This window comes from Pseudoliparis swirei, chromosome 19, assembly GCF_029220125.1.
Source record: "Pseudoliparis swirei isolate HS2019 ecotype Mariana Trench chromosome 19, NWPU_hadal_v1, whole genome shotgun sequence".
NCBI classification, from domain to species: Eukaryota; Metazoa; Chordata; class Actinopteri; order Perciformes; family Liparidae; genus Pseudoliparis; species Pseudoliparis swirei.
Window position 1 is genome coordinate 15627344 of NC_079406.1, and position 18093 is coordinate 15645436.

General features: G+C 41.6%; 2 protein-coding genes across 3 annotated transcripts; one reads left to right on the forward strand and one right to left on the reverse strand.

Moving 5' to 3' along the window:
- Nucleotides 1–1587: 1587 nt before the first annotated feature.
- On the forward strand, nucleotides 1588–14668 carry LOC130209203 (calcium-binding protein 2-like). Its single transcript, XM_056438704.1, has 7 exons — nucleotides 1588–1680; nucleotides 2302–2586; nucleotides 10531–10561; nucleotides 10649–10783; nucleotides 13162–13271; nucleotides 13950–14097; nucleotides 14199–14668. The coding sequence occupies exons 1-7, from the start codon at nucleotides 1588–1590 to the stop codon at nucleotides 14222–14224; spliced, it is 828 nt and encodes a 275-aa protein (XP_056294679.1). The 3' UTR covers nucleotides 14225–14668.
- Nucleotides 14669–16115: 1447 nt separating this feature from the next.
- On the reverse strand, nucleotides 16116–17838 carry crybb1l1 (crystallin, beta B1, like 1). Of its 2 annotated transcripts, XM_056438706.1 has the most exons (6): nucleotides 17778–17838; nucleotides 17489–17586; nucleotides 17270–17388; nucleotides 17056–17188; nucleotides 16837–16979; nucleotides 16116–16759 (listed from the first exon to the last, which is right to left on the reverse strand). In XM_056438706.1, exons 2-6 carry the CDS (start codon nucleotides 17579–17581, stop codon nucleotides 16588–16590), a joined length of 660 nt encoding a protein of 219 aa, XP_056294681.1. In that variant the 5' UTR covers nucleotides 17582–17586; nucleotides 17778–17838; the 3' UTR covers nucleotides 16116–16587. The 2 variants fall into 2 exon arrangements, with proteins under 2 accessions (XP_056294681.1, XP_056294680.1); XM_056438705.1 differs by lacking the exon at nucleotides 17778–17838 and having other exon boundaries at nucleotides 17489–17741.
- Between the last annotated feature and the right edge of the window lie 255 nt (nucleotides 17839–18093).

Consider the following 18093-nt stretch of genomic DNA (forward strand, 5'->3'; position numbering starts at 1 on the left):
TTGAAAATTCAGTATCCCTCATCTCTCTTTTCATCTTGTTCATCCATCCTTTATCTTCCCCCTATCACATGACAGATCTGTTCCCAAAACACATCCCCTATTTTTAACCCTGAGAACTATGTAAAGTATAGCCTTTTCTGTTACGGATCTGTTTTCGGCCTCCCGCTCATTAATTTGCTCCCTCCCGCCATCAATAATCAATGAGGAGATGGACGTTGAGAGGGGCTGAAGGAAGGAGGGGATCCTGACCGACGGGTGTGAGCGATGAATGGAAACCTCATTAGAAAACTGGAAAGAGTTCAAGCTGTACATTATCCCTCCACTCTGGAGAAGACACACACACTCAGGGTCCGTTTCAGTCTGACTTGTTTAACGCGGGTTAACGGGAGCGGTCCGTTTCGGGCAAATAGAGAGAGAAGTGAGACCTGCCCCTGTCCCCGTTTTTAACTGGAAGAAGAGAAAACACTGATTGGTTTTATTGACACATAAAAATATAGCTTTTAGTTGAATCAGTTGCTTTACACAAAAGCTATGAAGCTCGGCCGCTGTGTTAGAGGGATGAAAACCAAAATCACATGATTCTCTGAACATTCACGTCTAAAATTAGAGGTCAGTGGTGACATGTTCACCTGTGTGTGTGTGCAGGACTGCATGGAGGCGATGTTTTGTGGGCTAACCAAAATCATAATCACAAGGCTTGTATCTCGTCTTCTCTCCCCCTCTCTTGATCTCTGTCACCTAATGGATAGCTGACCTTGGCACCTCCAAAATAATCAAATCTGTGTGAGAACAAAGGCTCCAAACATGACGGGGGATTGAGGGCGGATAGATTGAGAGAGACGGGGAAGAGGAGAAACCATTGACAGCAATGTTGGAGCTCAAAAGACGAGGATGGGAGGAGGAAGGAAATACAGGCAGAAAGATATGAGTGAAAGAAAGTCACGGCAGGAAAACAAAAAAACATAGATTGAATGCTGGATTTTATGAAGGACAGATAAATATTTGTAAAACACACTGATGACAGGATGAGAAGCTGTGACAAAACACCTAGGTAACAAGAGGAGCATTTACCTGTGGTGATTGGGAGGAAGACGAGGAAATTGAGAGGTAGATAACATGAGAGAGGTAAAGTTCAGGAGGTATAGAGTGTCACCGGAAAGACGGAGAGAAACCCAGCGGGGGCAGAGGTGCAGGAACTCAACCCCAGCGCTAACAGCAGCTGAAGATAAAAAGCTCCTCAGCCAAACGCACCGAGAGTGAAAGACAGCAGCGCAGAATAAATACTAGGACAGAGGGGAGGAGGTAGATGACCATTTCAGTTGTTATTTTTCCTTGAATCCCTTCACTCATTCTATCTTTTTTTTTTCTCCTCGGGAGAAATAAAATTCTTCATCGACAAAGCTGAATCGTTGGGGGAATTTTTCAATCTTTTATCGCTGACTTTGTGAGCAATCAAAATAAAATAAACAACTGCTATATACTGCCGAAGAGAGGCGAGCCGGGAAGAGGCAAGAGAAGAGGTGAGGGAGGGGAAGGGCGAGCGAGGGCGAGCGAGAGAGAGAGGGAACGTGAGCCGGTGACACCAAGATGTTCATGATCATTCGAGAGCCGTTCAGTGGAGGAGTCAGTGGAGGAGTCAGTGGAGGAGGGAGCGCGCCATCGGTGAAGAGTGCAAAACAGGTGCGTAAATATAGGTGTCTATCTTTACACGTGTCTATCTTTCTTTAAACATACGTACAGTATGCAGGTATTGTTTGTTATTTGTGCATGTTCATGTTTTCTGTCAAAACTGTACTCTCTTTATAAACGCATCTTCCAATGCTGCATGTGCAAATATGCAATTGTATGCCCGAGAATACAGTTATAATCATTGAACTCTGCACAAGTTTATGATTGAGGTACACAACTAGATTCCAAAGGTGTGGTAACTTAAACATCTTCAGGTGTCATTGACGGAAATTGCTGTACCGAGAAAACTATTACAAAATATGAGATAAATACGATGCAAACTTTAAAACAATGTTGTGTTCCTGTCATGAAACATGATTAAAATAACACTGTGCGGTGTTTTTATTCGCATGTTAAAAGGTGAATAAAATGTATCTAGTCGCTTTCTGGAGCAGATGTTACAAAGTGCTCCACAATATGAAACAATAACCTGAATACAGTGTAATGTAAACGACTAAATGTGTCAATAAAACAAGGTGTGAGCATCCGTCCTGATGTGACCGTGTCGTGTGAAGGTTTGAATGCAGATTTCATTCGTCTGAACTCAGTTCCTCGACCCTCTGCCACCCTCAGGTGCAGGCGGCCATTAAGAAGAAGCTGGAGAAGCAGAAGAAGCGAAGCAGCGGCCAGGCCGGAGGTGTCGGAGTCATTCAGAGTGCACAGCCACCTCGCCACCACAAACCCGCTCAGTTCCCCCAGATGACGGCAGCCTTTGAGGACAGAGAGTCGCTGGAGGAGGAGCTGGAAGACATGATGGAGGGACCACAGAGAGGAGAGAGGGAGGAAGAGGAGGAGGAGGAGGGGGAGGAGGGGGAGCCTGCCGACCTGCTGCCCATCATGAACTCTATGTTTGGACAGGTAGGAGCTGCAGTGTGTGTGTGTGCGTGCGTGTGCGTGTGTGTGTGAGACGCACGACTTCACTTGTGTGTGTGTGTGACACACTCGCCACTGTGTGTGTGTCTCATGTGCTGCATCAAGTTCACCGGCTGATTGAATGTCTCGCCGCCGGCTCGATTGAAACCTTAACCTCCAATTCCAACGTGAGAGCCGTCTCTCTCACACCACTTTGATCTCACAATGCAGAGTGGCATAACGCCCGACAACAAATCCTTCTGGAAATGGCGGGAGCAGCAAAGCCCGAGGGCGAGAGCTGAGGATGGAGAGAGTGTAGGATGGAGAGGATTTAAACTCCTTCACTTTGGGGAACATTGCTAAAAGAGTCATCGGTAACAGATACGGCCATCGTCAGCCAGAGTTGTGATGAACACCCGGTATCACATCACCTCCCATCACTCAGCGACACATGACACGGCACGCGGTGACAGCGTCTGTCCTCCCCCCCCCCCCCTTCAGACTCGGAGGATCGTGGTGTGAGGAAGAGGTCGGTCGCTTCCTGTTTCTCACCTTTTTTCTGGCATTAAAAATAAAGAGTCCACCTGAGCACATGAGCAAACTCTGCACGGGGTGAGGATGAGGTTAGAAACAGGAAATCATTATTAGAAAAATAAATAATAGTTGATGTCAGCAAGTGAGCCAGCATGAGAGAGAGCAGCCGAGTGAGTGGGAGAGAGGAGCATGTTGCCAATGTCTGCGGAGAAGATGCATCTTTTCCTGGTTTCGGGGTCCCTGAACCTTACGCTGACATCTGGTGCATGACAGGAGGAACTTGTGTAATAGGCAGCTGATCATAGCAGCGAGAGCCTCGGCCCCCACATGAAGAGCCTCATCATCTTCTTAAAGCTCAGATACTCACATCACATCAATCATGACAACGATGCCTGAAACTACCTGACTTCTGATCACTTTAAGGTACATTTAGTTTCTGCTTTTTTGTAATCATCATTTTTGATTTACCTTACCTTTTACACTTTAAGATGTATTACTTTTGCTTATGAAGATTGAGTAATAATAATAAGAATTAATTTGTATATTATATTTATTAACAGTACGTTTCTGTGAGTGTGAGTTCAACGAGGCAAGTGAACTCAAATATACAAATGATATATTACTATAATTAACCAAATATATGGATGATTTGATACATTATAGGTTATAATGATATATTAATAATAATAATTATTATTATTATTATAGCAATATAAAGACATTGAGGGTTAGCTGCAGTTATTTTTGTTCATTTACTTCAAACCATAACTTTTCACTCATCTACGCATCAGTACTGATGATCTAATAACACCAACAGTGTAGCTGATAATCCCTCATTACGTTTACCTCTATACGAGTTTAAATGCAGGACTTTAACTTATAATGGTGTAATTTTAAATCACTGGTTTCTAATTTGACTTTAGTACTTCATCTCCTCCTCCCTTCCTCCATCTATTCTGTCTCTTCTAGTCTTTCTCTGATTACAGCTCTCGTTACAAGACACCAGCTGATGCACATCTGACACCAGATCAGTACATGATCTGTCTACCTGCTCACACACACACACACACACACACACACACACACACACACACGCACACACTCAATGCCTTGTTATTGTCACAAGTTCTACAATTAATCCACAAGACAAATATTTAAAGATGATACCTGGAGACAAGCAGTGGAAAAGTAATCAAAACCCAGTAACATAAATAAGCTTGTGTGCAAACACACACAGGCTTTTTTATGTGACTGGGTGTGCAACACACACACACACACATACACACGCACACACACACACACACAGCATCTCAGTGGCATGATTAACTGGAATCATGGTAATGAATCCGGTGTAATGGATGTGCTTGTGTCTCGGGTTATTCATGCAGCTGCATGTGTCCGTTTATTAAATCATCAACTCACTGAGAGTTCATTTGGGTGATGAAGTTGTATTGTGTTGTTTAGAATGTAACTGGTGTTGGTGTGTAAACGTATACTTCAGATGTCACATTTGAAATTCAGAGGTTGGGACCTCCATTACATAACATAGTGTTTTGGTCTCACACAATAAATAAATAATGACACATGCTCATGCAGATGCTGTTCACAGTTGCCCATTATGGAGGTCTTAAAATGACTTAAGTATAAATAAATAAATGCATGAATAAATGCCAGAATAAATACATAAATGCTTAAATAAATGTATAAATAAATAAATAAATAAATACAATAATAAATGTATAAATAAATAAATACAGAAATGAATAGATATAAGTTATAACTCTACAGGACATCATTAAATAAATGTATTTCTACATTCCTGTATTCCTTCATTTATTTATATCTCTATTTATGTGTCCACACGTATTTCTTCATTTATTTATGTGTGACATTTACGTGTCCGTATATTCAAATGAGCTGGGCGGTCCGAACCTCATTGTTGAACAGGATTGGTCAAGTCAGGGAGCAAGACAGAAGCAATCGATCCCTAGCACTTGGATCTGTAGACGAACAGCGTTTATTATGCGTTCTTGTCTGTACATTCTAAATACTACTGTTGTTGAGTCACGGAATGTAATTTAAGGATGTTTTCAGCCGAGAAGTTAGAAGTTTAAGCATCAAATCTGTGGTCGGTTTATCGAGATTCAGCCTAATAAGGATATGCGACGGAGATTTGAGGTCCTGCTCGTAGGACCTCTGAGCTCCGGGCGCCGGGCGCTCAGGGCGCTGTGTGGCCGCCGAGAGAAGCCTGATCTCGGCAGGACTTTTTGAAATGCTCCGCTGGCTCTGACGTCTCCGTAGCGGCTAAACATGAGATATAATTACAGGGTGTCCGCGGGTCCTTAAAAAGTCTTAAAAAGTCTTAACCCTTGTGTTGCCTTCGGGTCATTTTGACCCGATTCAATATTTAACCCTCGTGTCGCCTTCTGGTCAATTTGACCCGATTCAATGTTTAATGTCGGTGTTCTTTCGGGAGTCAACAAACAAACATAAAGTACCTCACACTTAAACTTGGAAAACAATATTAATTCTAATAATTTTCTGGAGATTTTAATAGCTGGGGTCATATTGACCTCAAGGGTAAAATATGTTAGTAAATATAAAGGTAACAGGAGGGTTAAACATTGAATCGGGTCATATTGACCCCAAGGCGACAGGAGGGTGTAATATTTAATCGGGTAAAATTGACCCGAAGGCAACACAAGGGTTACATTGCTTTTCCTAAAAATAAGGCCTTAAAAAGTCTTAAAAAGTCTTAAATGTCACTTGTTTATTTCTGTAGACACCCTGTAATTAGGTTTTGGAGGATCTAAAGAGCACAACGAGTTTATTATTTACGTCAATTTGACTGAGGGTTAAGATTCATAACTTCATATTGTAGCGACCCTGGGTCAGGAAAGCTACGAGACGTTGTATAGTTATTACCGTTTATTCGTAGCCTACGCCAAACGACAGTGAACACCGCAACACATTCTACTCCACTGTAAAGTATTTTACAGTGAATAATTGGAGGAAATTCATGAGCAAGAACAGTTGATGTGGTGACGTCACAAGATCAGAAAGACCGTCCTGCGTACTCGAGAGTTTGGACTCCCAAGACCAGACTCACAAGAAAACACGGGTCTGTACTCAGTGTACTTGGAATTGATAAACGGCTGCAGGCGCGTCTCTAGGATTTGGATACATCCGGGGCTTAGCCAGTGCGAGCGTTGTTACGTGCGCCTGCTGCCAGTCTGACTCCGCTGTTTTGGTTGAAAACATTCGGGGCTAATGAAAAAACATCCGGGGCTTTAGCCCCGGGTTTTTTAGCCTAGGGACGCCACTGGGCTGAAGTCAAAAAGCTGTCTCGGCTAACTTCTGCTAACGGTGAGCTGAGCGAGCCAACTTCAGCTTCATGTGCCAGGCAGAAGTAGTAGAGCATAACACACCAGGTGCATCACACTCCTGTGACCAATCATGCTTTAGACAGAGGTTCGGACCGCCCCAGCTCATTTGAATATACGGACACGTAAATGTCACACATAAATAAATGAAGAAATATGTGTGGACACATAAATAGAGAAATAAATAAATGAAGAAATACAGAAATGTAGAAATGTATTTATTTAATGATGTCCTGTTGATTTATAACTTATATCTATTCATTCCTGTATTTATTTATATATACATTTATTTAAGCATTTATTTATTTATTTATACATTTATTTATTTATACATTTATTTAAGCATTTATTTATGTAGACATTTCTTTAAACATTTATTTATTTATTCCTATATTTATTCATGCATTTATTTATTTATACTTAAGTAATTTTGAGTCCTCCATAGCCCATGTGTCTGGTTTCAAAATCAGACTTTTCTGGACAAGTCTAAAGTGGCATAAAGTGATTTATTTTATGTTTAGTATACCTTGATTCGCTCACTATCCACTTTAATTCTGCTGTCCATGAAATCTAAAAGAAAATTCTGTCAAGCCGTTATTGTCAGAAAACCATCTTAGTGGCACTGGCAGCAAAACATATCGCAGCCGGATGGGTGCAAATGTAATTTTCATCTTTTACATGAGGATCATATTATTACGAGGATAACATACATGCCACTTTTAGAGTTTCTAAGTCCAAATGGTTATACTTAGGAACCTTTTCCGTGTAAAGTTTTCCCTTACAGAGGGCATCACTCTTAAGCTGCACATCATTTAGTGATGGCTCAATCCACCAGGAGATTCTGATAAAAAAAGAGATTGTATTCATACAGCAAGTCTTCACCGCAGCAGCTGTCAGCCCTGAAGGGGCCTCTAGTGGTGACTGCAACTGAATATCTACCACACAGAAATACGGGTCACCGTTATGTTTAATTTTATGAAGGTTAACGAGCAAATCAGTTCCAACCAGATATCCTGTCTTATGCAAGGAAGTTTTACAAAATCCCAGGATTGTTTTTAAAAGTCCTGCAAGCCCTGCAAGACCACCCAATGTGAGTAAGACCCGCCCAATGTGAGTAAGACCCTCCCAATGTGAGTAAGACCCGCCCAATGTGAGTAAGACCCTCCCAATGTGAGTAAGACCCGCCCAATGTGAGTAATACCCTCCCAATGTGAGTAAGACCTGCCCAATGTGAGTAAGACCCGCCCAATGTGAGTAAGACCCTCCCAATGTGAATAAGACCCACCCAATGTGAGTAAGACCCTCCCAATGTGAGTAAGACCCGCCCAATGTGAGTAAGACCCTCCCAATGTGAGTAAGACCCTCCCAATGTGAGTAAGACCCTCCCAATGTGAGTAAGACCCGCCCAATGTGAGTAAGACCCTCCCAATGTGAGTAAGACCCTCCCAATGTGAGTAAGACCCTCCCAATGTGAGTAAGACCCTCCCAATGTGAGTAAGACCCACCTAATGTGAGTAAGACCCTCCCAATGTGAGTAAGACCCTCCCAATGTGAGTAAGACCCACCTAATGTGAGTAAGACCCTCCCAATGTGAGTAAGACCCGCCCAATGTGAGTAAGACCCTCCCAATGTGAGTAAGACCCGCCTAATGTGAGTAAGACCCTCCCAATGTGAGTAAGACCCTCCCAATGTGAGTAAGACCCGCCCAATGTGAGTAAGACCCGCCTAATGTGAGTAAGACCCGCCCAATGTGAGTAAGACCCGCCTAATGTGAGTAAGACCCTCCCAATGTGAGTAAGACCCGCCTAATGTGAGTAAGACCCTCCCAATGTGAGTAAGACCCGCCCAATGTGAGTAAGACCCGCCTAATGTGAGTAAGACCCTCCCAATGTGAGTAAGACCCGCCTAATGTGAGTAAGACCCTCCTAATGTGAGTAAGACCCTCCCAATGTGAGTAAGACCCGCCTAATGTGAGTAAGACCCGCCCAATGTGAGTAAGACCCGCCCAATGTGAGTAAGACCCGCCTAATGTGAGTAAGACCCTCCTAATGTGAGTAAGACCCTCCCAATGTGAGTAAGACCCTCCCAATGTGAGTAAGACCCGCCCAATGTGAGTAAGACCCGCCTAATGTGAGTAAGACCCTCCCAATGTGAGTAAGACCCGCCTAATGTGAGTAAGACCCTCCTAATGTGAGTAAGACCCTCCCAATGTGAGTAAGACCCCTAATGTGAGTAAGACCCGTAAGACCTCCCAATGTGAGTAAGACCCCAATGTGAGTAAGACCCCTAATGTGAGTAAGACCCTCCCAATGTGAGTAAGACCGCTAATGTGAGTAAGACCTTCTAATGTGAGTAAGACCCTCCCAATGTGAGTAAGACCCGCTTAATGCACCGGCAACAAATTCTCCAATAAGCCAATATTAGTGAACAACACTTGTGTGAATGTGCACAGATTTTATTTGTGGCAATATAAATGTTCCCATGTGCATTTACAGAGAGGAATATGTCTTCATTGTAGAATTGATTGTGAAGAAAAACACTGAATTTCAAGGGTCATGAAAGAAAATGTTTCCACCATCAACAGGACTTGTTTCTGCACGCAGTCACACAGATCACCTCTTTAAATGTCATGTTTTTCAAAGAGGTGTTCATAAATTGCTTGGAAATAAGTCATTCAACATGAAGAAAACTTAACTTTTTGACTAACAAAATCTTAGTTGACTAATGAGGATATTACTTTATTCAACCCCAGAGGGAAACTTAGTGAAGCAGCAGCAGGGAGTTCATCTTTTGGAGAAAGAACATTCAAAGCCTGATTTTTATATCTAATGGGTAACACACACACACATACACACACACACAGCGGTGTTATCCATATGGATATAGTAATCAGCATGTCAAATCTCATTTGAGAGATTTGTTGCCAGATGCTTCGTACGAGCTCAGCTGACCACTTAGCGTTGCACTCATAGGCTGAGTAAGACTATGAATCCATTTCAGCAGTGTGAGCAGGTTTCCCTCCACCATTGACAAAACATATGGACAACAGGAATAGAAACTCTCAGGTTAAAAGCCGTTTCTCATCAGTGCGAGTCGTCACTGTGTTTCTTACAATGTTGAGAAACCAAATACATACGACACTTCCTCCTTTTGGCAGCAGGTTCATGGAGGGATGACATCTCTTGAAAGAAAAAGGATTTTATTGGTCAAACGTTTATCTTCAGGTGCAAATTTTCAGAAGTCAGTTTATCGTCTTTTTTTGTCGCAGATTTCCTGTCAGAAAAGCTGTAGTGTAGTGGGTGTGAAATAACTTTGAAGGAGGAAAAAAACACAAAGATCATGGCAGGGCTTTTCCAATCTTTTTTGTTTGTACCAATATGAAACATACCAAAATACAATCCAGTTATTGTGTCAGTATTTCCCAAGGAGGATAGCTACTCTTATTGTAATTGTATGTGTTGTATATTAAGTTTGTTGTTTAATTAAATGAGGCTGAGGGAGAGTTAATAAATGAAGTCCCATATTGTTTTCTCTCTAAAGCTCTTAGATGAACATCATCTATGTCCATTGTTTGCTTTTGTAGGGTTGGGTTTGAGTGCAATGTAAAGTATGGATATACTATATGAATGGTCACATATATTTTAATGCAGTGGACAATTTAATGCATATATTTAGACTCTGTTTTAGATTTGGAAATGCATTGGCTTTATCTAATTAACACAGTTTACAGAATAACTCAAATCTCTTCCCTACATTTGCAAATTATGTTTTAGTATAAAATCCTAACTATACCAAACTTCAAATTTTAAGTTTATTACATTTCATATCATCCTCACTGCATAAAGCCAAACTCCCTGAATCATTTCTCTCATCTTCTGTTTGTGTATCCTCCCCCCCAGTTCAGTTGTTGTCTGGGTGTTTCTACAATGCTTTAAATCTGTTAATATCTCGACATGCTAAACAACTCTTTAAATACTCTTATCATGAGCAGTATGAAGTGAGAAGCTAATGTGTCTCTGCTTCCTGTCTATAGGACAGAGAGCTGAGACCAGAGGAGCTCGAAGGTGAGGAGAGTTCATATAATATTATTCATAAGCATATTCACATGTGTTGACTAACAGTAACATCTGTTCCTCGTTTATTCAAATCAGAGCTCAAAAAGGCTTTTGCGGAGTTTGATCGGAAAAAAAAAGGCTACGTCACTCACGACGACCTCGGCCAGTGTATGAGGACCATGGGGTACATGCCGACAGAGATGGAGCTCATCGAACTGAGCCAGCAGATCGGTGAGTGGAACTACAGCCGGAAACATCTGGGAGAACAGAGGAGAGTAAAGTGAAACAGAGCAAGATACAACAGGAACAGAAAAATGCCACAGTTTGATCTGAGGTCAGGTTGTTCCATGTCATAGCTACCACTCTCTCTCTCTCTCGCTCTGACTCGCTCTGACTCCTGTCTTTCATTACAATGAATGTCAAATGAAGGCAAAATGCATACAAAAAAGGAATAAAATCTTTTGAAAAAGAAAAGAACTGATAAGATCAACATGGAGCAGATGAGAATGAGAACTAGCCTTATTTAAATTACTTTTTTTACAATTGTTTTTTACAATGATTAAAATAAAATCCAAAATCTTGTGTTTACTGTTAATGCAATCAATCCCCCACCAAGTCCCACTCTTCTAACACCGACTGGCCTTGATCCGTGAAGGTCACACTCTGAAGGAGTCAACAGATCCACATCATCTGCAACGAGCAGTGACACAATTATAAGATCCCAAAACCAAACTCTCTCTTATCCCCAGATGTGCCTTATGATCCTTTCTGTTCATGAAAATCACAAACAGTTTTGGCCACAAGGGACCACCCTGGCGGAGGCCAACATCCACTGGAAACGTGGTTATCCAGAGAATACGGACACAGCTCTTACTTTGAGACCGGCTGTAGCTTGTAGTACCTTGAACAGGACTCCCCCGGAGACACGGTCTTCTCCAAGTCCACAAAAGACTTTTAAACTCGATGGGCAAATTCCCACGACCCCACCAACGACCCTACAAGGGTAAAGAGCCGGGTCGCTGTTTCACGGCCAGGACGAATCAGCATCCCTCCTTCTGGATCTGAGGTGCCACAATCGGTCAGATTGGAATAAACTTCCCTGGGGAGGCTGAGCAGTTTGATAACCCAATAATTGGTGCACACTCTGCTGCCCCCCCCCCTGCCCCCCTGCCCCTGTTTAAAGATGGGAACCTCCACCCCAGTCTCGCACTTCACAGGCGCTTTCCAGACCTCCAGGTTTTGGCTTTGGCAACCACAGCAGCCCTTTAACCAAGACCAGTCTGCTGTTTCCGGGGAGCCCACGGCCAGCTCAGCCTGGAAGGCCGCCTTATTAAGCTTGACAGCCTCCTCAGGGCTCGATCACACCAGACGCGCCTCTCAAAAACGCGTCGCCCGCAAAACCATTGATTCCCTATGGCACGGCGCGACTTTCAGACGCGCCTTTTAAATGCTGCGCGGCGCGTTTTTCTTGCGTTTTTCAGGAGTTAAAATATTCTCAACTTGAAGCGCGAGGCGCGGAGGCGTGCCGCTCATCAATGTCACACTCAGCCAAGGCAACCAATTGGATCAAGCAGGAGGCGGGCTTTCCTTCCTGTTTTCCCGAGGAGAACCTCATATTAGCGGTATTTAATTACGAAGATCTTTATCATTCTAAATCTAAACACGACTCAAACTGACTCCTGCTCGGTCGGAAGTGCAACTGAAAGCCTCGCCATCGAGACACAATTCGTGGAATAGATGGTGGTATTCGCCGTACTCTTTCCTTTCTTTTTTTTTAAATATCTTGAACCCCAAATCAACGGTTGGTTGCGCATGCAGGTCCGCTCCACAGGCGCACCGCGCTGTTTTGCCCGGCACGTTTTTGCCAAGGCGTTTTTGGTGCGGCTGCGCTTTTAAAAGTCGCGTCTGGTGTGATTGTGCCCTTAGGTGACCATGGAGACCATGAACGTGGCCCACTTGGATTCCATGTCCAAAGCCTCCCCAGGGATGCATGGAAAATTCTTCCTTGGGTGGGATTTAAAGATCTCAGCTTCACATTCCCAGTTCCCCCTCACTACACATGCTCGAACACGGTGATGGCTTAAGGCCAATCCATGACGAGCACAAAAGTCCATCAACAAACCCCCACTTTGGTTTAGACTCCTCCCCTTCAGTCCCCTACCAGGTTTCTCCATTGTGTAATAGTGATACTCTGGAGAAGCTGGAAGGAGATATGTTTTTAAAATGTTAATATTCTACATACAAACAAAACATTAGCTGAATATGTTAGCACACCATTAACTAGCGTTAGCACTTCCATTCTTTTTAAATATGTTGTAACTGTTATCAGAGATGAATGAATTTAAAATCAGATCCATCTTTCAAACGCATATTGAGGACTCTTGTCTGCTTCTCTATGAAATCGTTTTTTGTTCTTACAAAAGTTATATAATACAAATCTAGGAAGAGCTGTTAGTGACATTGTGGGCTCCATGGTAACTGACAGCTTGACCAGTGCCGGTTGAGGCTTAACAATGAATTAACATTAGTTTATCAGGAGTTTTACTGTTGTTGAGATATAAAGGCTGATTAAATTAAAAAGCAAGACTATTTTTTATATCTTGTTTCAGGTGGAGGTAAAATTGACTTTGATGACTTTGTCGAGCTCATGGGACCCAAGATGCTGGCCGAGACCGCCGACATGATTGGAATCAAAGAACTTCGAGATGCATTCAAAGAGGTCAGGAGACACATGGTTACTGAAGGCAGTTTACTTTTATTGCAGACATTTTTACTTGTCAAACACCCATGTAACTAATAACATCAGTAATTGTTCTGTTACACAACAATAGTTACTGAGACGGGGGTCATCGTTAGTTTCCATTGTTAGTTATTTCCATCAGTGTTTCTCATACTCCGACAAGGTAACATGTCCTAAAAGGTCAGATTAATTTCGGTGTGGTAAAAAAAGAGTTAAAAAAGATAGTGTGCTCAGTGGATAACTCTTGGGATGATCGTGACAAACAAATACTGATGAAAAAAGGTTGAAATCTACAAACGTGCAAAAGTGCAAGGTTTAAGGCACACATATTTATATTTTTTTAATTTTTACAACCAAAACTAAAGAAAATAAATGCACTTTGATCCTGATAATATAATTTAAATAAATGGGTGTTTTTACGGCAGCTTCCCATGTTACTGTGTCAACCAGTGACAACATCAGCTTCTCGAGCGGTTGAGGGGGCCCAATGTGAAGGATTTGATAATCACTTTGATGCAATCCAAAGGCGGTATACAGAATGAGACTGTGGGGGGCAATGCAACTATTGTATTGCCTAAAATGTCCCTGTGTTTCGGGTTTGATCCTTTAAAAGCAAAACATGAATCAAAACAGATGTGACTCTCTCTCTCTGTCCAGTTTGACTCTAATGGTGATGGCCAGATCAGTTTAATTGAGCTCCGTGAAGCCATGAAGATGCTGATGAGGGAACAAGTGACCAACAGAGAGATTAACGAGATCCTCCAAGATGCCGACCTCAACGGAGATGGTCTGGTGGACTTTGAGGGTAAAATAAATTATATTAGCATATGGATGAATGTGAATGTATAGGCAACTACATTCGTCCTGATCTTTTTTTCCTCTCACTTCATCCTCTTGTCTTTTCAGAGTTTGTGCGAATGATGTCCCGCTGACCGGCCCAGCGTGTCAGATTGAGATGGAGAGGCAGACTTTATGAAACTGTGAGATGAGATAACACACTATAGGACACACATCTAAAATTGTATTTTTGTATCAATGAAAGAAAAAATGAGGAAAACAATGCTTTGAATAGACAAATAGTATCTGGCCTAACATGACTATAACATCTGAACTCCAGGTGCAACACCATGATAAAGCCCTTCAATAGCAGTAACACATATCAAAAGCTGCTTCATAGACAACATTTATGACCGAGTGATTATTAGATGTATTTTTATGTCTATCGATGTTTGAACTTTGAGTGTAAAATTGTAAACTGTTTTTTTTTATTAAAAGAAAGTTACCAACATTGGATGAATGGACACATTATTACGACCGGGTCGACTTGTGATCTGACACAACCATTAAATAAGAGGAACGTAAATCTGGAGTTTATAGTATCAACTGACTACAGATTCAGTGACTGAAATGGTTTGTTGTGTCGGAGCTGCAAATAGTGCACTTAAAATATATTTTATTTTATTTAAGTATATTATATTTAAATATATATATATTTTAAATATATTATTAATATATATATATATTATATATATATATATTGAGCTAATAGTATACCAAAAGTGTAGTTTTGGTATACTATAATCACATTATAAATATAATAATAGTGTGCTAATAATATACCAAAACTATGCTTTATACTGTATATATTTAGAATGTGATTATAGTATACTAAAACAACAATACTTTATATATATTTAGAATGTGATTATAATATACCAAAAGTATACTTTTGCTATACTATAAGCACATTCTAAATATATATAAAGTGTACTTTTATAAAGTAGCTATTTTGGTACTTTATACAATTTTGATCATTTAAAAAATTGTAAAGGTTATGGAGTAATTTTGATTACTATCTGGGAAGTTCATTCAGCCTTTAGGATACTAGGAGTACATTGATAATATTTGAATGGACAATATGTGTACAAAGTAATATAGCATAGTAATAACAGCGTGTGCTTTCTTAGTAATTGGAATAATTCAAAAGTATATGTTTTGGTATACTATATTCACAATATTAATATATTTAGAATAAGTTAATAATATTGGTATACTATAATCACAATATTCATATATTTAGAATATGTTTATAATAAACCAAAAGTATACTTTTGGTATACTATAATCACATTGTTAATATATTTAGAATGTGCCAAAAGTATACTTTAAAGTAGACAATTAATAGATAAAAATAATAGCATGAATAAGTTTACTTACTAATTTCCAACAAATTTGACTTTTTAAACTCGGTATTTAAATATATTGTTACAATGCTAATTTCGGGCATACATTGAGAAAATATACAAAAAATATGTTTGAAGTTTAAAGAAGTACATTTAAGTAATTGCACAGAACTTACACTGGTACACTACACTACAAAGTATATGTTTCAATGTATACTACAGTACAATTATTTAAAAGTGTGTTAAAAGTTGAATTTTTAAAATAGGTGAAAGTGTGACTTTGGTATACTTTGTATATATTTGCAGAAAGTACATTTGTTTGATAATACATTTGAAATGTACTATTGAAATTGTAAGTATATTTTAAATACATTAAAGTATAAAAAAATTTAAGGGTGTGTTTGATTTGGGTAACTTAGCTGCTGCCTGGGTGGGGGCAACAAATTAAATGATTAATTAAGCTAGATTTTCTTTCACATAAGGACAAAATTATTTATCACATTACATGTTTCAGCTGTATAAACACTGGTAAACTGCTATTTTAAAGTACTATGATTGAGTCTCTTTTGTAATTGACAGTAGAAACGAAGCTGAATATCAGCAGCAATGTATCATGTTCAGTAATAACAAAAACAACAGCTTTGAAATCAAGATTTTCCTTTTTATTGAAAACTTGTCGAGGATTCTGTATAGCAGAGAGGTGTGCAGTGCACAGGGGCGAGCAGACGGGGTCAGGGGGCTCTAAGGACTCAGTTTCCCATGGTGCATCATACCCTGAGCCGAGAATCAAGTGTGTAAAACAGCAAGAGGTGCCGTGATCCCTCTACGGTGTCTCAGAGGACCGTGGAGAAAAAAGTGAGGGACTAAAAAAAGGATAAAAGCAAGAAAAGGGGGAAAGCAAAGCTCCGCCCACAGGAAGAGAGGAATGGAGGGTGGTCCAGGTGTTTTCTCCACTCTGCGACAGATCTAGATCCTCATCCTTCCCCTCACTGCTTTACATCATACACCATTTACGGTACTGAGGTAAGGCCTCAGACATCTCTTCCCCTTTCGCTCTTCCTCCGCCCCTCTCCTTCACTTCCGCTCTTTCTCTTTCTCTCGGTCCCTGAGATTCACTTGCTGCCCATGGTGTAGCAGCCCTGTTGGTGCCACTGCATGTCACGGATACGCCTCACGGACTGGAACTGAGGATGGCGGGCGCCAAACTCATTGAAGTGCCTGAACTCGCCCTTCTCCAGCAGGTACTGGCTTCCACGGTATCCAGGGAACTGGTATCCCACCCAGCTGGAGAAAAACAACAGGAAACACTTCAGTACATGATTTGCTTTGTGCCGGTGTTTATGTCTTTGAACTGCACTCACGTTCCACAGCTGACACTGACGCTGCCCACTCTGTCGGTGAAGCCGTAGGAGAACAGGCTAGGAACGTCGTCATCCATGATCTCCATCTTGCGGCCCTTGAACTCTCCGACCTCATACAGGCAGATCTTGTGCTTCTCGGGCTCCTGGAGGAGAGACGCCAGTTCATGGGGCAGTAAAAAGCAAAAAGAGAACGTGTGAATGTTTTGATTTTTTTCTTACCATTCTGACGGGCCTGAAGGACAGCAGGTAGTCGTTCTTCTGGCAGTTGCTCCAGGAGTCCCAGCGAGGATACTCTCCCCTCTCCAGGATGTACATCTCACCGCAGAAGTTCATCTGCTCAAATCCCACGAAGCTGCAGAGGAGACAGTATGATGAACTATCCACGCAAAGATGAGTGCTTTCAATGTATTTATGTGTGTGTATTGAGACTTACGGTCCACCCTCAACGCGCAGGGAGCGCACGCGGTCCATGCCCATCTCACACACATTCATGCACTCGTTGCTGATCTCGATCACGCGACCCTGGAAGTTCTCCTGGTCGAAGACATACAGCTGGAGGGGACAGATGCACACAGATGAGTCAGTAACCACAGTGAAGGTCTGTGATGTGACGGACGGAATATATTTTAAATCCCATATTATAGACACCTACCTTGTAAGACATCATTCCCATCTCAGACTTCTTGCCCTGAGCAGCCTTCCCATCGGTCTGGGAAGAAGTCTTGGACTTATCTCCACTGGACATGATTGCTGTGCGGAAAGAGGAAAACACAGTGAGCAAGGAAACGTTGATGGAACAAATCTATCCTGTGTTTACTGGTGTAAGAGTCTCCAGATAGAGAACGAGATTAGAAACACAAAAATCGACAGATACAGAATAATCTGTATGTTTTGTGTCCGTACACACCTGCAGGTAAACAGTGTGTGTGTGTGTACCGTACCTGTCTGTGTGTGCGATGCCTGCAACAAGCCTCACTCAAAATGTGTACAACTCGAAGTGCGCCCTTCCTTTTTATATGCTGGCGCCCATAGGAGAGGGATTATGGGGAGAGAAACAAACCTGCTGAGGTCAGAGACGCGAGACAAAAGAAACCCCTCATCATCAGAGAGGGACAAACAGGGAGGAAGGGCGGAGCCAGAGGACTGACCGAAGCTGGACACCAGACTGAGGACCTGTTACTCACTGAACTAATGAAACACAAGTTGATGTTTCTGCCATCAACTTGTGCAGGTAAATGACATAAATCATGATCATTT

Coding starts and splice junctions, on each gene's coding strand:
- LOC130209203 (XM_056438704.1), top strand. CDS start 1,588: ATGTTCATGATCATTCGAGAGCCGTTCAGTGGAGGAGTCAGTGGAGGA. Junction 13,272..13,949: donor TTCGAGATGCATTCAAAGAG/GTCAGGAGACAC, acceptor CTCTCTGTCCAG/TTTGACTCTAATGGTGATGG. Junction 14,098..14,198: donor TGGTCTGGTGGACTTTGAGG/GTAAAATAAATT, acceptor TTGTCTTTTCAG/AGTTTGTGCGAATGATGTCC.
- crybb1l1 (XM_056438706.1), bottom strand. CDS start 17,581: ATGTCCAGTGGAGATAAGTCCAAGACTTCTTCCCAGACCGATGGGAAG. Junction 17,389..17,488: donor TGGGAATGATGTCTTACAAG/GTAGGTGTCTAT, acceptor TGTCCCCTCCAG/CTGTATGTCTTCGACCAGGA. Junction 17,189..17,269: donor CTGCGCGTTGAGGGTGGACC/GTAAGTCTCAAT, acceptor TCTCCTCTGCAG/CTTCGTGGGATTTGAGCAGA.